General features: G+C 39.8%; 1 protein-coding gene across 4 annotated transcripts in view; it reads right to left on the reverse strand.

The window, feature by feature from the left end:
* Positions 1-27172, reverse strand: part of FARS2 (phenylalanyl-tRNA synthetase 2, mitochondrial) — a 265221-nt gene that overhangs the window by 173302 nt on the left and 64747 nt on the right. For all 4 annotated transcript variants that reach the window (XM_035316398.1, XM_035316395.1, XM_035316396.1 and 1 more), the window contains one exon: positions 24529-24660. In XM_035316398.1, coding sequence (XP_035172289.1) covers positions 24529-24660 — 132 coding nt within the window. The remainder of the gene's footprint in view (positions 1-24528; positions 24661-27172) is intronic.

The following is a 27172-nucleotide window of genomic DNA, read 5'->3' on the forward strand; positions in this document are numbered from 1 at the left end:
CCAAATTCTTACAAATAGAACTTAAAGACCATGTGAAATTGTTTTGCATTGTCCCTAGGAATAACAATGTCTTCCCTCAGTCTTTTTTTATTTGGCAAAAAAATGCTTTAATTGCTACAAGACCCGTTGCCCAAAGAGAGGCAAAAAAGCAGTCTCCAAAAAGAGAATCCTCTTCTACTTCCTCCTCCTTTCCCAGCTCTCTCCTCCAATTTGAAGCAATACTCCAGCAAATCAAAATCCAGAAAGAGACCGTCCTGGCAGAGGCACAGCCAAATGCTAATGTCATTAGCTTCCAGATCGGAGCTGGCTTGCAGCTACCAGCGAGTGCACAGCCAAAGTTAACACTCCACTGTCAAATACGGGCAACTGTATTTGGGCCAAGTAGGCCAGCACTTACTCTCCTTCTTATTTTACTTCCATTTGATCCTCTGAGAAAAGTATTAAACACTCCTCCCCACATTAGGATCTAGGTAGTGTTTTACTGCAAACCACAAAGATAAACAATATAGGAAAATTTCAGTTCAGTTGGAAAGAGAAGGGAAAAAAAAGCAGAAAGTGAATGCTGTATTAATAGATTAAATTCCAAAGTTCTTGAGGCCTTTTTCTTCTCCTCCTTCTTCCCTTCGCACTGTTTCAGAAGGTTGCTCAGATTAATACACTCTTTGAAACTGAAGTACCTTAAGTAATTCTATTCTCGGAGCCACAGGGAGAAATTCGTGGTGTTTGGGGTGTTGTGCTGCTCCCAGCTAGTTCCATGTAAGCAAAAGGAAATGAAAAACACACACAGAGAAAATATATATTCCTTGTTTCAGACCATGGCTTGAACGTTGTCTAGAGAGGAAACATCCTCACTGGAAAGATCAGGAGAATCATGTCAGTGGCTTAGGCTTAGATACCAGGAGTCCAGCATATCACCCTCAAATTCTGCCAGCTCAAAACATTTACTTTCCTATTGTCAGACCTCTTACTTCATCTCTTTCAAGCTTGTCTTTTCTGTCAGTGAGCAAATATGTTTTTATTTCATTCACTCCTGCAATCAAACTATGCACACACTCCATCCCACCCCTTGACCCCAACACCCCCACACAAAATCTTAACTGTGCTCTTGGTCCTGGCAGTGACATGGGTAGCAAGCACTACTGCATACAGGGCATCCACTCATAATTTTAAGCATGCCAAAAGCACTTGCTGATGTAACTGCACAATTAAGCCTAATACTTGTTAACCAAACTTAAGCCAAGTCGCTCTTGCTCGAATTATATTGCAGGCACAGCAAATCTTAATTAAATAATTTAAATAAACTTTAAGTAGTGTAAAATGTGATGCATACTAGCCCAATGGACTATCAAAGGTAAGAAGCCCCAAGCAGAAACCTACCAAGTACATGACAAAAATTAAAAACTTTTATTTTATAAACCATTTTTCCCACTAAGTAATTAATCTTGTTTCATTAATATTTTCAAAGACCAAAGAGAAACTCATGTGGAGTGGCTCAGAGAGGATTAGGGTACTAAAATATGTAACTGAACTTTTTGACTTTAGTCTGCCAACATTTCCCTTCCGAAAAGGCATAAACAACACGGGGGGGGGGGGGAAGGAAGGAAATGTATTTTAGATACAACACCCCCCCGTGATTTGAAATCTCAGAAGAAATGAAAGAAAGTTCAGTTAAAAAATACATCTCAAACCATCTCGTACTACTTTCTTTCTACTAATGTGCTGAATTGTTAGTGTTATGTTAATAGAGTCTATATAAATGGTCTTCTAATCGTTTAATAAATTGCTTCTGTGGTTGTGAATTAGTTACGTAACCAGCAGACATTGGCCATCCATCAAAAAAAAGCACCAAATACAACAGCAAAACACCAGATTATATCAGGGACTGAGGGACCAGGAAGGTGAAGAGAGAAGAAATAAAATTCATATCATTAGTATTTTGTGTCACCTGTGCAGACAGTATTTTGATACTGAAGTAAAAGTCAGTTTCATCCCGAGCTAGCAATCTTCTGCTCCAAGTTTATAAAATGCTCAGCTCCTCTTCTGAGCTCCCAGAAGTTGATCAGAACCTACAACTGATCTCACCAAATGGCAAATTAAGTAGAGAAGAAAAAATAAAAATCAACAAAAAATCTTTGTCTATTTCAATGGGTATTTTGAGAATCGCACAATGGCCAGATCAATACTAATATCCGTTAGTTATTACACGTCTATCAGAACACAGCATCAGCATTTGCAGAGATGCAGACTTAAACTCTCCCTGATCAAAATACTTTTTGTTGGTTGTTATTTCTCGGTAGATTTTCAGTGGAAAAAGAAAAAAGAATACCTGCAACTGAACCCAGGTGGACACCAGATGCAGAAGTATATTAAGTTGAAGAAAGGACTGAAAGAAGCAATGAAAGCAGCAGTTCTAACACAAATGTGGCTTTATTTGGACTATGATTTCCAAAACTACTAACAAATATGAGGGTCTCTTCCAAACTTTCCTGTGTGCTAGAAGTACCTGAGCCAGTTTAGCTTGACCTTCTCTTAGGATGTATGACTACTGGTGAATGGGATGGATGTCCACTCTGTCCATGTTGCAGCATGCTATCTTTGCATGCAAACATACACAAGAAGCAATATTCACATCTTTTGTCCTTAAGCACCTACTCTTTCTACTTGATCTACATTTTGAAAGCTACTTTGACAACAAGGCAACGCTACTTTGGGCAGTGAATTACATGCCTAAAGGTCACTGATACCTTTATTGCCAACTGACTTCACAGGACTTGTTCATTTCCTTGTGCTTAAGCCTCCAGGTCATAGCATGAGTATAAATCGTGCTCTCTACCAACAGGAGAACCACTGCAGTAAAAGAAGGTGGTTCAGCTGCACTTCAGGAAGCTTCACATTTTCAAGTTACTGATCTATACATAGAGGACTCGTGACTGAACCTGGATAAAAAATATTCACATTTTAAACAAGCAGGTATTTTACCTGCCTTTAAGTCACCCTGTGTTGAAGAACATAGTTAAGTATCTCCAACATTGTCACTGGAATTTTTAAAACCAGGATGATTGTGACACTTAGACCAGCAATTTGAACATTTGCATTAATTTGCATTGCAGACCATAGCAGTGATATGCCAGGGTAAAGAGTCTTCACAGTGAGCCTAGATGCATGTCTTAAAAGTCAACTTGAACTCACAGTTAAAACACCTTCTTTAGAGACTACAAGGTGAAAACAAAACACAAAGGATGAGAAGAGGAGAAAGAAGAGAGAGGTCTGCAGTAGCTGCAGATGAAATTAAGCTGTGGCTATAGCCCAATCCATCAACCTGCACTTGCCACTTTGTGAATAAGACTTTGTGAACAAGAGACTTGTCAGGGACCAGGCATATCAACAGTGTAGTGAGCAAGCTACTTTTACTGGACTAGAAAGGGCACACCATTGATTAATTTGGAGCAGACTGTCTACTGATACAGATAGTTTCAAGACTTTGCTATTGCCTGGCAAGTGCTTCTTTTCCCTTAAAAATCTTAATCTTTTAAAAATCTTACACCAGATCATCTATACTTTTCCCTTCTGGTTCTGGCACCAGAGCTTTTTACATTTCCAATGTGAATCCTCTTGACAACACAACATCTAGGTAACACAAAAGGGTTGCTTTCAGTTCCTCAAAATACAGTCTCAAACACAGCCAGAATCATGAACAAACACACCATTTTTTTTTCCTAACAGCAACATGAATACATAATCAAAGCATGACTTGTGTGCCTGCACGTCTGCTAGGATGGACAGACAGACAGAACTAGATCTACCCAGTCAGAATATTGAGTGAACAAATATTTATTGAGAGTTACTCAGCTGTGATACAGAAGGGGATTCATGGCATGGTGCATCTGGACTCTGCTCATTTTTTATGAGATAATTGCGCCACGGAGTACCTCAAACACGGCATGACTGAAGGATTTGCCTTTTAAATTTAAAAACATGGAACGGACAGGAATTAAATCCGTCATGCCTCCGTGTAGCACACAAAGAAGAAGAATATAAATAAACAGGCAACCAGAATGGTGCAATAAGAACAGGATTAATCCAAGTGTGATTAATTCAGTGTCAGATTAAAATTGATAGTGCCAGCTGTATCGGGTCCATTCTGCTGCATTATTCTCGCCTGTCATTTTTTTGTCCATCTACCTCCCATCTCCTTGGTGGATAAACCTGCACGAGAGTTAATTGTCACATACATGGATTTAATCATATTGTCCACAGCGTTTGGGGGCCTTGCCTTCAGCGATCCGTGACTAATTGTTGTGGTAATTTTTCAATCATTAACAGCATCGCATATGCTGCAAACAAATCCCTCGGCACCCACTAAAGCCCCAGCGGTGAGTGGCGCACACTCCTTCATCAAAGCCGCGTGCCCCGGACCCTTCCCCCCATTTCCCCAGGGCACAGCCATTAATATGCCATCCCTGGCCTCGGGGAGATGAAGGGGAGGCAGGCCTGGGCTGCCTACCACCATTTTTTTAAGGAAGGAGCGCTGCGATAGGGACAGGGGGAGAAGGAAGGAAACTCAAACTTCGTCTGGGATGGCCGCCAGTGGGCCCTGTCTACGCATGGGCCTTGTTGGCCTTTCATTCTCCATTGAGCTCGCGTACGTAAAGAAGCACCCACTCTTCTTCACGTTTTGGCTGGGTCGTAGATCTCCATGGCAACCTTGGTGCTCATCTGCGGCGCCATGGCATGGCCGCACTCTGCTCGACACTCCCGATGGGTACGCAACACCGCGGCAGTGGGACAGGGCCTGCCCCCGAGGATCTGCAGGGACTGGGTAAAGATGCACGCACCAGCCACATGCAACAAAAGGGAGAGCCAAAAGCTTCTCTGGAGCTTCAAAGAATAAAATAAAAGCCACAAATTGCTGCACCAACAAGAAAGATTAGTACCACAAGAGCTGGGAGGCAGCTGTGAGGATTATTGGTGGTCCGCGCTAAATGAACTGACCCGAGCTCAGCTGGCAAAAAGCTCGCCTGGGGAATGCGGAGGCCCGTGGTCCTGGTCACCTCTGTGACTTCTTGCTGCTGGATTCATCCACCCACTGGCGCTGCCAGCCAGCCGGCACCGAGGTGTATGACACTCGCTGACTGTGTACGCCCATGTGTCTGGAAGAACAGCATGCTGTTTGCACCCCTGAATGGACTGACCACATCATGTCACGCTCTCATCTCCTTCTCCCTCACCACCCCGGTTCGTAACATGTTAGCATATTAAGCTGTTTCGTGTGCCTGCTTATAGATTATGTGTATCAGCATCCTCAAAAGAAGCTTGAATGGGGGAAGGAAAAAAAAAAAATGAGATTCTGCAGCATCTCTGGTTTGAAGAGACCACTTTAAAACAAGGTGGCATTTCAGCAGGCATCCAGGTGCTGATAAATACTGATAAAACATTTAATTATTGAAAGCAGTAGCAGCAGCAATAACGAGTATCAAAATGTAAATGCTGACAAAAGAAAAAGAAATAAAAAGGAAAAAAGAAAGAATTACAGACAAACAAAAGGCAGGATTAAACAAAAGCGAGAGCCCCCCCTCTCTTGGAGTGAAACAGAATCCCGGCTGCTCAGAGGAGAAAACAGCGTGTTAGGTAGGGCTGAGCTTCCAATTCACGCCACTGAAAAAGAGGGAGGGAGAAACCCCATCCCTCCCCCTTGCTTTTGACAGTCATGACACCGGTACTCTTATGCAATCATTTACGTGAATTATGACAGGACCAACACCGATATCTCTCCCCAGCATGGCCCCGAGCAAGCGGGGCTCCCAGTGCCCCCAGGGCCACCATGTCGGGCGGTCACGCTCGCTTCTGCCCGTTCTTGGCTTGCGGGTGAGGTGGAGTACACAGGAGCGTGATAATCCTTCGCGCTTCTATTAGCTCTAACAGCTCTCTCCCACCATCCGTGAGTTGGTTTCCCTGAGGGTGGGGGAACCCTTAACAGCACATGATTGACATAATCTTTTGTGGTTGTTTTTTTTTTTTTTTTTCTTCATTTCCCCCTCATCATAGAAAATGCAGTTCTCTCAAAGCCAAATGAAAGGGTGACAACAGGTAAATTATTTCTTAACTAATTTCTGCACGTAGCAACACCACTGTCATTACCATGCTGTATCGAGTCGGTGTCGCTCGATAATAGCCGATATTCTTATTAACATAAGAACCGCACGAAGTTTATGGACCTGCCTAGAGCCTGCTACACACGACAAAAGCTCCCAGCAATGGCAGATGGCATGTGAATCACTGTAAAGGCAATTAGCAGCTAGCTGCTGGATTTTGACGTGCTGGGGAGGACAGAGGGGGTTTCTCTGCTTGGAGCAGTTCTCACCAAAGGGGCTGGAAATAGGCATTAGTCTCACTTTGCCCCCACAGTCTTTGCAAGCGGTAGTGCTGGCTTTGAGGCTGCTGTATCACTAGGTACTTATAAGCAGCCGGTGCAGAAAGATTTGCAGCAGCAATAAAAATGCTGTCTTTTTACCTTGATGGGCACAAGTCACAGCTGCTGCAAGAAAGGTGTGTTTTAAGCAGAATAATAAAATATATATATAAAAAAACACCTATGCAGCAAAGAACCACAGCCACCAGGCCAAGTGCTGTGAAAACATTATAGAGTGCTGTAAGCAGTGATTGAAAATGCATCAAAAACCTCGAATGCTTCTAAGCAACAATGACAAATAGGTTCTGGAACTGTTCGAGTTGGATACCTCGCAAAATGAGTTTGCACGGTAGACGATGGTCCTAAATTTTGATCAGAGAGCTAAAGCAGAACTCTTCAGCATGAGCCTTGTCAGCATATATCTTTATCTTCAAGTCAGTGAAATGAATATGAAAATGTACTCGTAAAATAATGCTCAGCAAAGGTCTCATTTGTATGGCTGCAGTGCAGACCTTGGATAACCCTGAAGCATGGACATTATTCTGGGCAGCCTGACAGCACTGTGACCAGTAACACTCAAGCAGCTACTAGCTTAGTCAAAAAGCCTAAGATGACAGATTTCATCCATTTTTCCTACACTTACTAATTTCTTTACTCATTACATACCAGATCAGTGCTAGTTGCTGTGAGCTCCGCAGCGGAGATTCTTCTATATTTTTCATTTGCTGTATGCATGCTCAAGAACAATAATCTCTTTTTGGGGGCTCCTTGGCACTGATGCAATTAATAGCATTAACTACAAAACCTCAAAGCCCCAGAGCACAGGTGCTCTTCTGCCAGAAGCATTGCATCTGCTAACCCTCTTTGCTGAAGGAGGATCTCTATCAGCTCTTACTAATACCTGGACTAAGCAAGATTATCTATTTATGAAGAGCAGCATACCAGTTTGTATTTTTCCTTCCCAAACTAAGCATGATGGAAGGTATTCAGCAGAGGCTGGGTGATGCTACCACAGCCATCAGTCACTACCTCTTGCCAATGTCTGGCTTCTACACCTGACAGCTTTTGCCACGGCCTGCTCAGTTTAGCATTTCATGGGAGTTAGAGGCTGCACCTCTCTCAGAAGCCAGGATACCCACTGCTACACCAGCCCTGCTGCCCACCATCCAGTATCTGCTTACACACTGTCTCTGGCATCCATGCTTGCTCTTCACAAGTATCCAGGGTTGGGCAACCTTGTTCTACCAACACTTGTTCGCTACCAGATGACTTTATGCTTGCTGACTGAATTCCATCTACAAGTATGACAGCATTTTACAAGTACTGATCAAGTCTGAAACAATAGCAAAAAGTCAGTATGTTATTATCTCAATTTTTACATACATAAATTGAAGAAGACTGTGAATGTGACAAAGATATTAAGTTCAAGGAAATCCTATTGAAAAATTTAATGTAGGCATTGGTACTTTCATTTAGTTATGCAACTTTTGTTACATAAAATCAAATAAACACCATTTTTAGCAGTACGCTTGCTCATGCTCTGATCTAACTCAGTGCAGGAAAAGTGCACATACTATATGTGTGTAATTACTCTACTAATCATTAGGACAGGGACAAAATAAAATATTACTATATGAAATTGCATGTCATTCTGCAGATAGAAACAAGACTCTAAATATATTTAGAAAAAAATCCACACATTGGAAAAGTGGGTTGAAAAGCTAGCCATTTATCATATATAGGAAACTTCTATAATAGGATCGGCTCTCAGGATCCATCTCCTTTGGTATTTTGCCAGCTACAGAAACTAGAAACTAGAGTTATGCAATACCACGGCCACGGTTGATGTTTCAGCAGCCGTAACTCTGGTAGTCACTGAACATCTTCTCATATGAGAACAGACTTCCCAGGTACATTTTAATCTTAACTGGTTTGGCAGCCTCTATTATTACTCATATTAACTACAATGTAGCACGTGAACATCAAGCCAATCACATGTTCCAAGAAAGGAAAGCAACCCTTGCAGAAAGAGAATTTGTGGCTATTGGAAAAAGCCCTGTGGATCTCAGGGTGTCCACATATAACACTGGAGCATAATTTACTCAATGTTTGTTTTGCTTCCTCCAGCTTGGAGCTTCTCAGGTGAAAAGAACAAAAGGCAAGCCCAGTACTATCAAACTTTCTAAACCAGAACACCGAGCTCTTCAGAAAATGAAGCTGTAATGAAAAAGCACATACATAAAGCACAGAGTTATGCTCTGAGTGGAAAGTGACAAGATAGCAGTAATGTTGCCCTTATTGAGGACACACAGCCGAAGTGCTGGTCTCTCAGAGTAGATGGCAACGTAGCACTGAACAAGTCACTTCATTGAGTTATGCGCCAATTTCCCCTTCTCTAAAACATGGTGAACAATACAGCTTTTATTAAAAAAGAACAAAATCACTGTTAAGGCATTCCAATGAAAAATGCTACATAGCAGCACCATTTTTATCATTATCCAATGGAGGGCATCTAAGCAGAACAACAGAGATTAGATTAGAGATTAGAGATGTTTCTTTCACTGAGGACAGTCAGAAGCACTGCTTAATTAAGAAATTAATTAATAGAATTATGCTATGGCAATATACCTAGACCCTCCTTTCTGGTTCATCAAACAGGGGATTCAGATGATGGACGCACTTCAGCAGCTGAAGATGACACAGTGTTAGCGCACCGACACATGAACACTTTCTCAAAGCTATGGAACCTATAGAAATGATCCAAGTCTGCATCAGTGCCACAGAATCATATCTTAAGGTTATTTATATAATTGCCAGTGGTGAGTGAGATTTTCCAATAAGGTAGAACTCCACATCAGGAAATTTCATCTGTTAAGGGATAATGAAAGAAAAAAGAATGTAAGGTCTTGGGACAATATTGGTCTTCCATATATCCCTTTCAAGCCATCAGACTTTGCAGCTTACATTCAGTTTCTCAGTTGGCATGTCCTTAGAAGAACAAAAGAGAAACAAACAAAAAATAAAACTTCTAATTTCATTTAGGAAACAAACAAACCACAAAAACCCAGTGCTGACTCTTCAGACCTTTTCTCTGCTTTGGTTACAGCTTCTACCACATCTTAAACTTCAGAGGTCAAGAAACTGAAACTCCAACTTTTTCACTCCCTATTTTCCACCAGCGCTCAAACTCCTCATACTGATTTCTAATACAGCTTTTTACACCAGTCCCACACTGAACCTCATCATGACTCCTCATCATGCTTTTTCGTTCTCCCAGAGAAAGACCTCAGCTTCCATTTAACACCTCTGTAAATATGGCAAGCAAGTCCACAAAGGGGTTTATCCAAACTGAAGCTGTCATTCTATAAGAACAGACTGGGAGTTGAGTGAGAAAATCAGTCAACAGAGCGGGGCTCATGCCCTCAACAGAAGCCTTCCATCGCCTCTCAAAGACCTGTGCTGGCCAAAGCATGTGTCTGGAACCAGGAACAGAGCAAAGCATGGGATAAACTTGAGCCCAATGAATTCACAGATTTGCACAAGACTTCCACAGGTAGTGGAAAACAGAGCTCGTGAGTTCATGCAGGTATCTCCCCTACTGTCACACTTCCTTGACAGTTTCCTCTGCTGTGGTTTGAAAATCATCTCAGGGCTGTCCTTCAGCTGCCTGCATACTTGCTGCAATTACTCCCTTCTGCTACGAAGCTTTTTGGGTGTCTCCGGGAGCCTGGCAAGGCCCTGCTAGCTCTGTGTTGCACAAACGTACAGAACGCATGAAAGAAATTACAGACTCGGTGCCCCTTAGATCACCTTCCTTAAACTCCACCTGTGAATTGTACAGTCACAGAGCTTTTCCCTAAGTTAAGGTGTACGCATTTTTCTTCAAGCCCCGTGAGAAGAGAGATGATGAAAGGAAGGTGGGAGTAAAGCAGCAAAAGGGTTACTGTAGGAGAACTCTAGCTTTTTCATATTTGAGCCTTTCAAGGAAAAAAGTTACTGATTTTCTCTTCCTGCCGAGTATCATAAGGCAGCAAGGTCATTGCAGGGGAACATTGGCTTTTTCAAATTTGAGCTTTTCAAGGAAAGAATTAATGATTTTCTCCTACTGAAGAGTATAACACCTGCAGGTGTGATGGAAAGCACTGAAGACAAGAGGCTGTCTGTTGGAAGTGAGAAAAGGATCTGTGCCTTTTTGGCTGATTGCAACTGTGCATTTCACCTCCAAGAGTGATTATGTTAATTTAGTCTAAGAAAACAATGCCAACCTGATCCCACAGTCCAGGCAAGCACTGCATGTGGCTGCTGTTTATTCCCTTTCCCTGAAAACTTTTAAACATGTTGGAACAACTTAATGAAGAACAACAGAATGGGGTAGGTCTCTGACAGCTGTTAAAAGTTTGACCTAATTATTGACCCATGAAGAAGAAGCAAGCATGTGAGGTCACTCTCTGATATCACTAAGTCCACACAGACCTACAGAAAATGATCAGCTTTGCTACTTCTGGAACTGCTTGTAAACTTGGTTCAGTATGACCTGAATTTCTATCCACCTCATCTTCTAATTCTTTTTAAACAATATTTTCATAAAGGTATCTGGTAGAAAACTCTAGAGCAATGGCAGTGATTATGAATAATATGTAACACAGTAAAGAGGCAGTTAACTGCCATATCTGTGTAAATATTATGTCCACTGACAATCGTTCATATGCCCCTATCCCCCCTCCCCTGTATTGAATATATCATGCTTCTATGACAGCCACAAAGGTAACAAACAGAGAACTACTGATGGAGCACTACAAAAAATCACTTTATTTGATTTTCACTGAATTACAGTCTTATCATATTGAGTGCTTCCTTCTCTCCATACCAGGATTACAGGTTTGCTTCTACTGAGATTATTTCTTATTGATTAACAGTAGAAAAACAGAAGCATCAAAACGATACCTTTTTTCATCTAGAAGCTCAGCATCACATGCTATCAAAACAAAACAAAGAAGCATCTTGTTCCTTGTCCCATTAGGACAGCAGCTCCTAGGATCGCATATAAAGAAACTGGAGATTCATGAGCATATCACTCTCATCACCTGGCTACTATTAAAAACCAAAACCATGTACATGGTAGAGAACAACTCAGCAGACTCTGCAGAGGGTGCTACAATATTTGTCTAATGTTTGCTTACAGCTCTTCCAATCAGCCACATGCAGAACATGACAAATGCTTATGCACAGACTGCTTTCTTTCACTATTCATAAAATCACGGAATGGTTTGGGTGGGAAAGGACCTTAGACACCATCTTGTTCCAAACCCCCTGCCATGAGCAGGGACACTTCCCACCAGACCAGGCTGCCAAAGCCTCTGGATGGGGGCCTTTGGGGCCTGGCCTTGAACACTTACAGGGATAGGGCACCCACAGCTTCTCTGGGCAACCTGTGCCAGTGCCTCACCACTCTCTGAGTGAAGAATTTCCTCCAAACATCTAATCTAAATCTTCCCTCTTTCAGTTTAAAACCATTCCCCTTGTCTTGTCATTGTCTGCCCAAGAAAAAAGCTGTTCTCCATCTTTTTTATAAGCCCCCTTTAAGTATTGAGAAGCTGCAGTGAGGTCTGCCCAGAGCCTTCTCTTCTTCAGGCTGAACAGCCCCAGCTCTCCCAGCCTTTCTTCGCAGAAAAGAATCTACCATACATCTACTGAAGTGTGAAAGCCGATAGCAACACAGAAAAAATACATGTATGTTTTTAAAACTATTGCATAATTAAATACTCCTTTAGATGGGTTACATGAACTCTAGATTCCTGTTTTGGAATGCCTATACTAAACTCATGCTTTCTTAGTTCCTAATGCTCACGGGCCTATGAGACACGAGAGCTGCAATTCAGCTAAATTACTAAACATCCTCTAAAGATGGCTAGAACCTCAGATTTCAAGGAACCACACAAAAAAGTATCCACAAGAGGGCAGACATGGGACAACCTGCCCCTCACAAGCAGACTACCCAAAGGAAAGGAGCCTTTCCTTTCTAAAATGAACTTCGGCTCAACTCCTACTAAATAAATAAAAATCGCAGCAGCAAGTGTCAATACAGGTAGAGTACCAGTTTCCTATTTAAGATCACCAGCTTTTACTCAATAAGAATAAAAAGTAATTTAGTACTTGTATATATAAGTAATCCTGCCCATCCTGGTTGTAATACAATGGCTTCTAGTACAATAGCAGCAATATTTTGGCAAATACAGTTTCTACTGTGAGACATGGCAGTACTGCATTAAGAATATATTGCCCCGGAGATGAAAAAAAGGATTCCAGTCAAGAGTTTATATTTGACTGTCACTTTTGAAAGATGCTAAGTCTGAGCTAATATGAGAAAAAGATTCCCCTCACTGAACTTGTTCTTTTGGAATAATTCATTAGCTGAACACTTTCCAATCCATATAGTCAAAGATGAACTCCTAACTGTAGCCTCTTGCCTTCTTTAAATGAATCCTAGTAATTTTTCTTCTATTACAGTCGGCACTGCTGTTTTGCATCCATCACTGTTCTACAAGAAAATTCAATAAATCCACTTCAATTATTGTTTTTAAAAACAGGAAAAGCTCTAATGACAATGTCAGAGACAATCTGTCAGTAGCACAAAGACAACCAGTACTGTAGAATGAGCAGCTCATGCTTCAGAATAAGAAGGGGCAGCAATTCTCAGGACTGGAAGAATCACTATTCTGTTGTTTTTGTTTGTTTGTTTGTTCGTTTGTTTCCTGTCTCCACACTATTTTAAGATAAAGAGGAGATAACAGTTACTGCTTTTTGTTGGGTGAGGTGCTGAGGAGGGCTAAAACTGTTGCTACGATCTTACGGGCTTTTTGTTGGGAAATTTTCCGTTTGTTTGTTCTTTGCTGTGTTTTAATTTACCTTGATAAAGCCCAGAGAATACTGAGCTTGTCAAGACTTTCAAGCATTCAGCTAAGATTTTAAAATAATCTAAATGGCCCTCAAAAGCAAGCAAAGAAACAGGCCCTCACCCAGAACCTCTCCCCTCCTCTGTCCCCACTTGGCCCAAAATAAGATGGGTACTGGGTTACCTCCATGGTTACCTCTTAAATTGCATTTGTTGTTACATACAGAAGTTTCACGGGACTACATCAGAACATTTAGGATCTAACTTATTACTGATGCTCACTACCTAGTCAGATTACACAATTTATGTCATCCGTTCTGTTCAGAGGAAAAAATAAATAAATAAAAAAGAAGACATTGCTGTGATATCTATTAGTAATCTGTCACTGTTATTTACATGGAGAGAAGTGTTGATATAGGCTGGCATTTTTCCCTGATTCATTTCAGGTAGAGCAAACTCCACTCATAACTAGCTGGTACGCTGCCTGGAACGGGCTGTCTCTAATCCATAGCTGTGCTGCGGATATGCTCCAGCAACATGGAGGTGCCAAACCTGTTCCAGACTCCTTCCTTCCTTCTGGAAATTCGATCCTCCCTCAAAGCATAATCACTTCCTTCTCAACACCTTCTTAGTCAAGTGCTGTATGTTTTATCTTCTCTACTACTCATAGAGATTTCCTGTTAATCTGGGCATCTGAAGATGAAACCCAAGCAAATTCAAGCTAAGCTATTCTTTGCAATACCAGCAACATGAAGACCTTCACAAATGGTACAGAGGTGGGAAGGCCAAGCATCCGTACACCTTCACTGGTTTGCTATTTTCTTAATACTTCAAAAAAAAAAAAAAAAAGTGGTGAGGGGGAGAGGCGCGTATTTCAGCCTCCAGCAGGCACACAGGAGAACTGCGTTCATCCATGCTGCTCACCAGCTAGAAATCTCAAAGACAACAAATGATGCATAGTAGCAACATCCTAACAAAAGTCTCTCCCTCCAGAAATGAGAAAGCAAGATCGTGTCTGTGATCTAGTAAAGAGAAATACTTCCTGAAATGCTCTATCCAATCTCAGCTGACTTAAAACTATCTCAGCTCAGCTGTATGTAGCAGAGTAAGGAACAGTTAGAGACATGCCTGTAAAATTTCTTCCCCACCCTCTGTTGGGTAGCCCTGATAAATGTCCTGGGAATGGCAAAAATGAATATTACAATGTAACAAAAAAACCCGCAGGGTATCCTAGACTGATGAGGAATTGTATTAGGCTCATTGGACTAACTCCTGGCTGATTAAAAACATTCAGCATTCATCACATAACCATGTGGTAATTCAATAGTATTATTTGGCAGTATTTTCATTTGCATAAATAAAGCCAAGGGAAACACCTTCTCTGTGCTATAAATTGTTGCTCTTCAAGGTTTTTGAGAGTAGCACTTTCTTTTGCTTGGGAACTGCTTAATAAACTACATCCATCATTATTTAGCCTTCTCTTGTGTGTGGTGCTCTAGTCCTCCTGCTGGATCCCATGGAGACAAATCATACTGAATTACTCAATCTTTAATTTACTTTTGATTAAAAAAATAAAGGGAAGGAGAGGCAATACACACATACAGGCAAACTGCTTCAAATGAGATATAAACATTAGAAGATGCAGCTACACATTCTACCACCTCTTTCTTTCTTTCTTAGATTGCAAATGGGCTAAAATCAGCCTCAAATGCTAGGCAGTAGCTTTCATTGCTAGATGGAAAAAAGTACCATGCACCAGACAATCAAATAACCACTCTCACTGATTTCAAGATTAATGTTAGACTGAGTTAACACTTTTCCACAGACATTTTTGGGCAGGAGAAAATGAAGCATGAAGACAAAGTAGTTTCCTAAATTGTGAAGGTAAGAAACATAAATTCCAACTAAAAATGTGGTCTTGCACCATGAAAGAGAAATTATCCTCTAAATCCACTGACAGCAGTACTCTAACACTCAACTGGCAAAATCATATGGAGCCACAAGCTCAAATGGCCATCCGACTTCTATAATAACTACTTACTTCAAAATCCAATCCTCTACTTACTTCCCCACAAAATACCTCTGTAAATAAATAACACACTTCTCAGAAATAGGTGTAATTGAATTGTCATAAAATGGAATACTGTATTTGTTCATTCTACACAAACACAGATTGGGAGTAAGCTTATATTAATTCTTTTTGAAGAACACCAATTCTAACATACATAATGAGTCTGTCAAAGGTAATAAAATCAGAGAAAGCAACATTTCAAAAAAATTTATGGGTTCCTTCTGGATGAAAAACTAGATGAAAAAAACAGCTTTAAAAACAGAGCTGTAAATTAAGGAGGATACATAAGGCAAGTTATCTTGACAAGAAAAAGGGAAAGGTGGAGGAAAGGTATAACTGTATAATACAGCACACATTATCAGACCTGGTGGTGTAGTCCTGGGTAGCAGAACAAGAGAAATAAATAAAATAATAATAATATATACTTTGGTTGACTGCAACACCACCTCTGTGCAACTCATTTCTATGTTTCAATTTACTTATCAAGGCAAGACCAAGTCTTCCCTTCCAGGCATCTCAAAAGAAACCAAAACAATATCAAACCCGAAAGGTCATCTTCAACCAAAGTGGGAAATAAACTCTCCTTGATTTCTTCTTCTAGTAGAAAGAAGAGAGAAGAAAGATTTTCTGTATAAAAATCATCCCAGTCCAAAAATGCAAACTCCTTAGAACCTGCAAAGTCCTGAAAGTCTTTGTTTCAAAAGGATTCTCGGATTTGGACAATTCTTTGTGGGCAGTAAATTAGTAGTTAACAAAAAAATTATGTCAGTGTTTCCTCGCATGGAGGAAATAAGAGGCAGTGGGTACAAGCTGCACCAGTGATATACTGATTGCATTTAAGAGGAAAATTTTTCACTGTGAGAACAACCAGTCATTGGAATAATCTCTCCAGGGATGTGGTGGATTCTCCACACCTAAGATTTTTAAGGTTCTGCTAGACAAGGCGTTAGACAATCTTGTCTTGGCTCTGCTTTTACCACGAAAGGGATTCCTAAAAGCCACCCAGGTGACTACAGTCAGAGCTCCTCTCCTTGTACACATAAAGGCTGGATCACCATACATTTTGGAGGGAAAATCAGATCCTCTGCACTATTACTTATTCCATTCAAAACTGGTTAGCACTGTCTTAGGCGCACACTTCTTGAGATGTGCCATGCACATACATTTCTGGGTATCTGCAGGAAATACTGAAGAATACAGACAAAAATTCAATCACATCTTTCTCTAAAAACCCACAATTTCACACCAGCTCCATATCTGACTGTCTAAAGCAAGGTCTCAGGGGCTGCCAGCTCAGTGAAGCATCTCCGAAATTATCCAGCTGTGACAATCTGTTTTGCTGTTTACACCCGGGGGGGTTGAGGGGACCACAAAAAAAATCGTAATAGACCAAATTTGTCTCATTTTTTATTTCTTTGGTCACTTGTCTTTTGTCTCTATTTTTGGGTGCATACATACACACGTTTACCTGTATTTATGTATGTGCAGATGTAATCACTAGGATAAGCTGAGACAAAGGTGATTCAGAGGTTGAGATATAAACCTACAGCTTGGATTCAACTCCTGTTTCTGCAACAGACAACTTCTGAGACCCTTGGGAAGTCACCTAAACACAGATGCTTCCTCATTTCCCATTAATTTCATTTAATCTGAAACACTGCCTCTTTGTGGGGTATTCACGTTACCTTCAGGTACCTGCCCAAATTAGGAGAGGAGGCTCCCCCTGCAGCCAGTCCCAGAAAGAGGCTGCTTGGCAGAGCGATCCAGAAAAGAAGGCTGAGTCATGCCTTCAAAGCACAGTGGAAGACCTCCTTTCTCTACAGAGTGTATGAGCAACGTGTAGGAAAGCTAACTCTCTTGCAGAGGCTGCTAACACCTGTGCCTGCAGCATGCATGTGTGTGTGTCAGCCTCCCATGTACTTCAGCTCTAGTCCTTAAAACGGGGATGACGACACTTCCCTGCCTCATAATGGTCTTGGGAGAATAAGTACAGGAAAGACTGGGAGACGTCAGGGTGCTGCTGCAGTGATGTGGTTGCATAGGAGACAGGCAGTGACCTAAAAAGAACAGATTTCAAACACTGAAATATTTGCAACGGAGAACTGTGATTTAAGTCTGCTGTGCAGGGTTTGCTTTGGAGGTACTGTGTGGGAAGGACTAGCCCACCCATCAGACGCTATCCTCGCTTTTATCCTGTGGTCTGGGCAGGCCCCAGCTGCTCAAGACACCAATAAACCTCTGTAACTTTAATTTCACCTTGAAGCATTGCAGGAACGTATTTTAAATGCATTATATTTACCCTTATACACTATATCCATACACACACATACAGCTTTAACTATTTCAAGGTCCCCACAGAGAGCTGTTAGCATAGATAGAACATGGGTCTGCATACTATTTAAGCCACATGCACCATCTGCTCCAACATTTTAATGTAATTTACCAGGCAAGAGCTGAACAGGAAAAAATTGCTAGATGAAAGATATTAAATTTCCCCTTCCTCAAAACACCCCCTGCTGATTGATATATGAACCTAACTCACCCATAACTAAAATTTGATTTAAGAACATATTCATAAATTTAAAAACTCCCCCCTATGTCTGCAAGGTAACACTGACATAATTTTTTTGTTAATTACTAATTTACTGCCCACAAAGAATTGTCCAAATCTGATAATCCTTTTGAAACAAACAAACAAAAAGGCAAAAATGAGTGGACAGGTTAAAAACTTAAAATTGTTATTTTGCTTCAGGCAGCAATTTTGAAGATCTTCAATAAATGATTAAATATTTTTTTTACTGCAGCATTGCAGCCAAGGAAGTTCTCCTTGTCAAGACTTGTATTTGGCTGAAGTTGGCAGCCCTGGGCCAAGTGCTATTTAAATTTTGGAAATAAGTCTTGCCACTGATCTGTAAAAAGGCTTCTAAACGGCAAAAAAAAATACACTTCAAGAATCGGGCTTCAACAAAGAGTACACTCATGACAAATAAACTTCTACCTTTTAAAACAAAAGCAAGGATTTGCAGAAATCACAACAAACTCCTTTCTTTGTGTTCAGTATTCATGAAGATGTTTCAACAAGGTTGGCAAGTTCTTCTTCATGAAAAGAAATATCATTAAAAAAAAAAACAAAACACCTTTGTTATAAATTCAGGATATGACACTCTGTTTCAAGACCAAGACTGGCCAGAAACTTTTAAAGCTGTAACTGTATGCAAACTGTTGACATAAAGTTTCCTTCAGAGCCTTTCCGAAGGCCCAGTGCCTGCTCAGTTCCTCGCTAAAGCCATGATGAACTCCTGCTATTCACGCTGGAAAACTGAAATACACTTCCAAACCCATACACCATTGCCTATTACATTCAACTTCAAGCTGACAATTTAAAAAAGGAAAAGAAAGAAAAAGGAGGGGGGAGTTTCTTAAGAGTGTATCAGCGTTATTTTCTGATGGGTAAGGAAGAAAAAACCTATACACAGCAAGAAAGTCTCACCAACTCTTCCTGCAGGTAGCCTAAATGCAGCTGCCCTCATGATTTATCATCTCAGGAAACAAAAAAACAACCTGAGCACCCACCCAGAGGTGAGCAACTGTTTTACAGAGTGCCTCAGACCACCCAGCACTTCAAAATCAAATTCCACAATGACAGCTAAAAACAAAGGTCCTGTTTTCAGCTCAGGAAACCAAGAGCTGCAAGTGTGTATCAGCATATCTACATTATGTTCCACTCTTTAGGCACCTGTATGCACTACTTTAAGTCAGGATACAGGGATGTACCCATGTCAGGTCTGACGTGCCATCCTTAGGTTATTTTCCTTCAGTACATCAGAAATTAAAATACATCAAGAAGAGTCATACAAAAAAAATATGGAATTGTCTATTGTGTCCACCCCCGCCCCTTGTTTTAAATGAATGGAAGATTTTTTATTTCTTGGTTTGGGGGTAAACTTCAGTAGTCCAATTTTCATGCTTCTGTCCCAAGCTAATGCATTCTGCAACAGTGAGCACGGAGAACATTGCCATTGATTTCAATCAGGAAAGGATCACACCCTAACTGCTTCCAATTTCACAGGTACTAAGCAACACTATGATCACCGCCTCTGAGTAAGCAGCATCCTGTATTCAAAGGTTTTAATCATATAACTCCATGCAGACCTGGGAACTTCAGCACCCACCAGCGAACACCATCGTTGTGAATCTTGGGTAACTAACTCCTGAAGCACAGAAATAAATACCTTATGTGATGTTAACTGACGTCAGTTCTACTGTACCAAAGGATTTCCTCATCTCCTCTTCGTGGACCTAAAACTGAGAATACTTGCTACTACACTGTACAGTTTCTGTATTTTTCCAGTGTTATCCATAATAAAAATTATTTTTCTTTACATTAAAATGCATATAAAACATTCCTATTAAAGTTACGTAGTCAGGTGCAGTTTAAGATGAAAAAAGTGCACATAAAAATGAAAAATTAAACAGTACAAGAAGTTAGATTTTATACTTATTGAATATTAGATTATAATAGAGATCTCCTATGTTCACATTACAGTAAATAACTGCTCTAGTTTAGCCCTGTCGGCCTTAGGGGAATATGTAACATCATTTGTTACAATTCTGTGCATCTTCGCAGTAAGTGCATATTTTTTCCACAATTATATAAAAACAGTCATAGGGTGCATGTTTTACTTTTCTTTTAAAAATAGAAAATATCACTGTTAGAAATAGTAAATATTACCATATTCTCCATTTGGTCAGAAGAGACATTCCAAAATACAAACAACTCCTATTAAAAATATTCAGTAGCTGGACTGGCTTTAATGCAAATGGTAGTTACACTGCCTACCAGCTTTTATTTGCTCATCCACACACCAAGACAACAGAAACCTTACTCACTGTTAACACATAAAATCTAAATTGTTCAGAAGAGTGGATCATCCCCACTGACTAGCGAATGACTAAGAATGAGGCTGGCTACCTCTCCTGGGCAAATCCCAAACTGGTTTAACGTAAGAAACTTAAAGGTGAGGTAAAGGACTGTGGAAGGCTACAAAATATAAAGCAACGAGTTGCCACACACACACACACACACACCAAAAAATAAAAAAATAAAAAAAACTGCTGGTTTGTTTTGCTGCCTGCCATATTTGGGTTCATTACTACATCTACGCTGTGGAGATCTACATCAGAAACTGGAAATCTAGCTTATTAAGAAGCATGCGGAGGGAGCAGGGGAGAAGGAGAAGCCTACAGAGTCTCTTTGCAGACCTCAGAAGGAAAAACTGCATAGCAGGAAAACGGGTGATGCAGCAGAGTACTATCAATACATTTGAACTGATTGACCAGTTTTTCCCTATAACAAATACGTTTCTATTTACATGTACTAAATGTCTGAATCACATTCAATTTTAAAGTGAAATCAAAGAAATCAAAGGTTCCTTCCCAAATATATGAAGGCATCAGAATCTTCAACAAAATAATCTCTTTTAGAAAGCAGCAATCTATCAAATGTAACGCCTATCTCAGTTCCACGGGGCATTAAAGCAACAATGGCATTCTTCAGTCTAGACTAAAAATCTTAACAGGATCTGTCAATACTATCAAGATTTGTTGCATGAGGGTGACCGCTAAGGAACTACAGAGAAGTAATTTCATGCAGGAAGATGTCACTGAAGGATCTGCCCCTGTGCTATCATCTTCAGCCAGCATAAAGACACAGCTACTCAAAGCCCAATATCCTGGCCTTGCTGTGGCAGGGTCCGTGTCTTTTAATCCATCCACAAGGCATAACCAGTTCTTCTGCTATCACAGATATATAAGAAACAAAACAAAACTGAAAAGAAATAAATAAATCATCTGTGCTGGCTGTTTAAGTTACGGCCACCATCAGTCACCAGGCACATGCAGCTTCTGCTTTGAATGATTGTTTCTGATTGCCTTACAAGCCAGTCTTACATCATCGGGCAGTAACACATACAAAAAAGGATTTGAGGATTTTGAAGGTTAAAAGCTGTCTTCCTTTCCCTTAGGAAAATATTTTCTTATGGAAAGAAAAACAATGCTTGCCAACAAACATTAGATTTCAGAAGTGTGCACTGCTATAGTCAGTATCAAGCAAAGACCAAAACAAAAATCATATAATCATAAAACAAAAATCCAAACCTGCAAGATACTAGAAATGATACAGATCACCAAAAAATAAAAAATAATAAAAAAAAAATCTGCAAATTTATCAGCTTATTCTCCATTTTTTTTTATTATCTCCAAGCTGTGCAGCACACCATAGAAAGATCTTTCTGCGTTTACCTGGTAAACTGGCACACAAAGAGTGAAATACTCCTTCAGCACAAGTTTAGCCAGCCAAAAATGAGTAATGCTTCTCTTTCATTCAGTCCTACTGAGGTGTTTTCTCGTAGAGCCCATGAAGAGATTGAGATGGGAAGAGGCAATTTGCAGTGCCTATTCCTGACAATGGAAAGATACAGAGCAGGGAGGTGTAGGCACCAGCATTTACTCCCTGGTCAGGGGAAATACACCTGTAGGGTGAGTCAGAGAACTGAAGATAGATACATAATGTTAGGCAATGTGATATTCACCTGTAGTTGAAGAATTCTGTTATCAGGGAAAAATGGCCCCCCCCCCCCCCCCAACTAGTGTTTTTCTATAAATATATTACACACCTATATTACTGTACTCCTTCCAAGTAGTCCACCTTAGAGTTTTTTGTTTGGAAATCTCTATTGACTGAAAATAGCACTGCCTCCTATAAAGGTGAACAGGCAGTACCTGGAAGAAAAAGTGAAAGAAAAGAGCTCTTTGGAAGTGCCAGGCCTCCTTCCCTAGTTTGATAAAGATCTTATTCCTTGCTGATCTGTACTGGTTTAAAACTGAAGTCTTTAAAACTAAAGCTTAGGTGTGTCAAAGATGGGACCAGAGTAATAGTTAATACCTATTGACTGGATACTAGAAGAATTAGAGACATTCTAAAGGTAGCAGATAAGTATTAAGAAAACACTTCTCTTCAAGATAGTTTTAGAGGATACTCAAGTCCTAATAGGGAGGAAAAAAAAAAAAAAAAAAAAAAGATGGAGATAGGAAAGACAATTTTCACCTTCATTCTTTTCCACAGAAAATCCTCTTTCTGGATTTCTGCATTTTCAGTTTTGGGCAAAGGCAGATTGCTGCCACACCACACAAACACACATGCACAAAAAAACAACTATGGGTTAGTAGCAAAACTGGCTTCATCACGAAAAGATGCCTACTGGGGTTTTAAATTGTTGTGAAAGAGGATTAAAGAAAATAATGCTCTGAGCAGCAGTAGGCAGGGAAGGCTTGTGTTTGACTCCTTACTTGACTGAAAACGTGAACTATCTTGTCTGCAGCATTACTTTAAATCAAATAAGATAATTGTTAGCCAACACAAATTATGACCACACTTCTTCCTCACTAAATTGTTCAAAAAATAAATTAGACTCGGATTCTGTAACCAGGTGTTTTTGCAATTACCAGAGGGAGCTGAAGAACAAAAGCATAGTTGCATAAAGTGAAACTCCTTCTAAATGAAGAGAAAAATGATTGGCACTTCTTCAACAGTTTTACCCGTCTAAAAATATCTTGCTAATAAAGGAAAAGAATCTTCCTTTTTTGTTTTTGTTTTTTTTCTTCAACTAATAATACAAATTCACAAGATGTTCAAAAGCTAGACTTGAATTAATAAATTCATTTTTCTTGGAAGATTAGAATTACAATAAATAGGAGAGTTTTGGTGCAGAAGGGATATAATGTTGAAGACTGTAATTCAGAGAGGTGAGAAAGAGCTGAGTCAGATTAAATTGAAAATTTTGACTGCTGTAGAAACCTGCCCGTTGGCATTTCATGTACATTCATTCACACACACACACAAATAAACACATTCAGTAATTGTTTTGGGGCCATAGTTTAGCTCTCCTCACACACATTAAAAGAACCTAAACATAAGAACTGAGCAGCATAAAAGCTTTTCAAGAAGAAAGTCTGGCCATTAGCATATTACATCTGATCAAAATAATATTACACGGCAGTCTCTCACTTCCGAGGCTGATCAGATCCCGTGTTATATTTACCACACCATAAACACAATAGCCTGATAAAGTACATTAGCATAAAGCATTAACCCATTGGTGAGAAATTCTGGAAAAGGATTCATCTTTATTAAAGTAAAATAATAATATTAAGATATATGCAAGCTTTGAAGAAAATAAAGCAATGCCAAATAACTGGGGCCGTTTATAGGTATCGTACTTAGACTTCAAGAAAAAAGTATTTAGAGCACATTAAAACACAATAGCTTCGCAAACCAACTGCAATGAAATCAACTGAGTGTTCTATGGCTATAAGAAAGCATGCTTGTGAGAATTAAATGGATCATATTGCAGAAGGCTCCTACACCTAATAACTAGTACTGAAAGACACTGAATGATGGAGGTCTGAGCACTGCCCTGTGCTTAAGCAGAATTGCCTATTGTCACTAACAAGACAAGCATGTTAAATTCTCACTGTGAAAATAATCAGAAAAACAAAACAAAACAAAACATAATTTCTCCTCTCCTTCCTTGTACTTATATATAAAGTTTAGAAAGCAAATTGTCATGTGACATTTTACTGTAATAATTCTAATTTAAATCTGAGGATAAAAGAAAAAAATCAGAACCAAAAAGCAACCTATCATTTACCCAGCAACTAACTTGATGATTGAAGTTACTTTCCTCTTTCTACACTTTAGAGATACAGGAACACTCTCATATTCCAAATACTAGGGGATGCTATTTGCTCACGATGCCTTAAAATCATAACTGTGCATGCACTTGACTTCTCTTGGAAGTCAGAAAAATGTACAACCTAATTCATCAGTTTCCCTTTTAAAGCTGAGATCCGTCTGTCTCCTTACCGCAGAAAATGAAAGACAAGCTTTCTGTTTGCAGGCTCCAGCTCACTCAGTTGTTACACTCAAATCACAGCATGGAAGGTCTGCCTTCCACCTGAGGACTAGCTGTGGCAGCTGCTGCTAACAGAGATGCCTGCACTCACCAGGAGAGAGGGGGGGCATTTCAGGCTGTGAAACTGATTGCACTGGAAGTGTTTGCTAATAGAGATGTCAATGAAGTAAAGGAGTTTCAGTACCTGAGTTAACTAGCTGTTGCTCCATGACCCCACAGCCCAGGACCTCCAGCCATTCTCCTTGGAAGTTGATCTCCATCTCAAAGGAAGGGTGAGTAAACGGGAAGTAGCAGTCTACCCATCTGACTTGCAGTCCTGTAACAGTGTTTAAAAAATAAATAAATAAAAAGGGTGTATGCATAAAAGGCCATCCCTCCAACCATCTGTAAAACTTGCCCTTCAACTAATGACACCAATTACAGCAATCCAGAGAAAATAAATAGCAAACAAACTAATTTACAACATTTGTGCAAGGCGATAAATCTTAAAACTTGTGGAAAAAAATGACCATGTCTTCCCTAATATGAAAAACACTTTGTGCAATTCAAGCACCCTTTGAAACCAAATCTATCATTTGTCAAACTCTAGCAACCACCTGGCATAGAATGAAAATGAGCCAAGATCGTTGGAAAGTCAGTAATTTTGTTATTCTCTGCACCAGGAAATGACTAACTGCTCCTCACAGAAAAAACTAAGTCTTAAATTTTCCATTGCATTTTGCTGATCAGCTAGGCAAGCCATTTTTTTCATGAGAACCTATTTAAAATATAGAGATATTCTTTCTGTGTATGTTTAAATATAGGTGTTAAAAATGCATGTCTATACACAAAATTATATGAACATATACACAGGCAGAGAGAGACGTACAGCATTATTTAGGTATGCCACATGCAAACACACAGAGAGAACTCCGGACCTGTGAAGCTCCCAGGAGACCAGCTTTAAACTTTGCGTGGATCTGAAGTGCAAGAGTGCAGGGACACTTGCTAATTCCCTCTCCTCCCCACATCTCATGTCCCACTGAGGAGAGATGGGAACCACCTGACATTGCAGAGCAGTGGAGCCAGAAGAGGGCAAGGTCTACAGCACTGTCAAATGCAGGGCTGTAGTCAAGGCCCTCATTATATTTGATGGGTTTTAGTTCTTGTAATCATTTACACAAGCAGTTTGTTGCTAAAGATTTTTCTCTAGCCATTAGTTGCCAGGAAAAAAAGGTTTCGGAAACATGAACCATAAAAATTCAGAAGAGAATTAAACTGCTAATCCTCTGCGCAATGCCTTAACCCCAAGACCATCCTTCCCTTCAGCTAACCCGAATTCTAACCAGCAGGACGCTCATTAACATCAGGCAGGCCCAGTTCTGAAAACAAAGGGCAGAGCAAAGGTTGTTTGGGTGATGGCAACTGTTAACACCGCTGGTTTGGTTTGGGGGCTTTGTTTCATAAAAGGAACTTAGTGTGAAAACCCATGATTTATATTGAGAGTTTTTCAAATCAAAACATTTGCTGTAGCCTCGGGAATTAGATTTTCTTTGATCATTTCTGAAACATTAGATGTGGCTACAGAAACAGCAAGTTACAACAAAAGCATGTAGGTACAGCCAAACCTAAAAGACCTGACAGTTACAAGGTACTTTTTTGGATGTAATGAACTTTCAAATCCAGTGGCAGGTTTCAAAACAAACACATTGGTACTTCTAAATTTTCTTCTCCCTCTTAAAATTTAACCTCGGAAAGTTTATACATTATAAAGAAGTGCTTTGATAATTTTACACACAGAATTAAAATATTGGAAGTATTAGCAATTATACCATTTAGAACTATACTATGACTTACAGCAATCAATCACCATACAGTGTTTTTGTGTACATAATGGTAAAAAAAAAAATACATAGGTGAAAAAAGAGTCGTGTATACAACAGCATATGTGGAAAACAGTTTAATTTCACAATCTTTGTACAAATGCATTTTTAATCCTAGGGCTGTACAATTCTGCATTCACTGTGAAGCTACACACACAAAATATTTTCATTTAGATTGCGAAATTTGCAACTGCAGCAAGAATGCCACGGAATTTCAAGTAGTTTGATGTTCAGAAACAACATTCCGACTGTGTGGTTTCTTTTTAATCATCTAATTACTTTAAAACGAAGCTCAGGAAAAAAGACACTATCTGCTTTTCATTCTTAATTAAATTTTAAAAGATGAAAAAAATAAAGTGGGTTGTTTGGTTTTTGTTTTTTTTTTTGTTTTTTTTTTTTTTTTTTTTTTGAGTTTTAAGACTTCTAAGTACTTTTCTTAAGGGACACTCATTTTAAATGTAAATATGAAAAAAAAAAGAATAAAACAAATTCACAAGGAAGAAATAACTCTCACCTTCATTCTGCTCTCTAAATTAACAGCTAAACCCATATGACACAGTAATTTTATCTTTCCAGTAGTCAGGACACCCAGGAATACTTCTGCAAAGTCTTCTTTGTGTCATCTGCTTCTGAAAGACTCTAATGAAAAGCAGGGGGTACTCAGCCTTCAGCAAGATTAAGCCGCTCCATAGAGAATCACAGAATAAATGGTTATGTTTATTATTTAGACAAAATATTGTCTTGGTACTGAGCATATTCCCAAGGATTAAAGGACATTGCTCACACTCAGAACATTAAAACACTAAAGACTTAAAGGACTATGAAGATCATGCTTTCTGTAGTACCACATAATTTACTTGATTAGGCCTTATATATTTCTTAATACAAAGCCTACAGCTGTCCTGGCAAAAAAATATCTTTTCTAGACATTTGAGGAGGCCGAGAGATGCGTATCTGACCTAAAAA

The sequence above is a fragment of the Oxyura jamaicensis genome, chromosome 2 (genome assembly GCF_011077185.1).
Source record: "Oxyura jamaicensis isolate SHBP4307 breed ruddy duck chromosome 2, BPBGC_Ojam_1.0, whole genome shotgun sequence".
NCBI classification, from domain to species: domain Eukaryota; kingdom Metazoa; phylum Chordata; class Aves; order Anseriformes; family Anatidae; genus Oxyura; species Oxyura jamaicensis.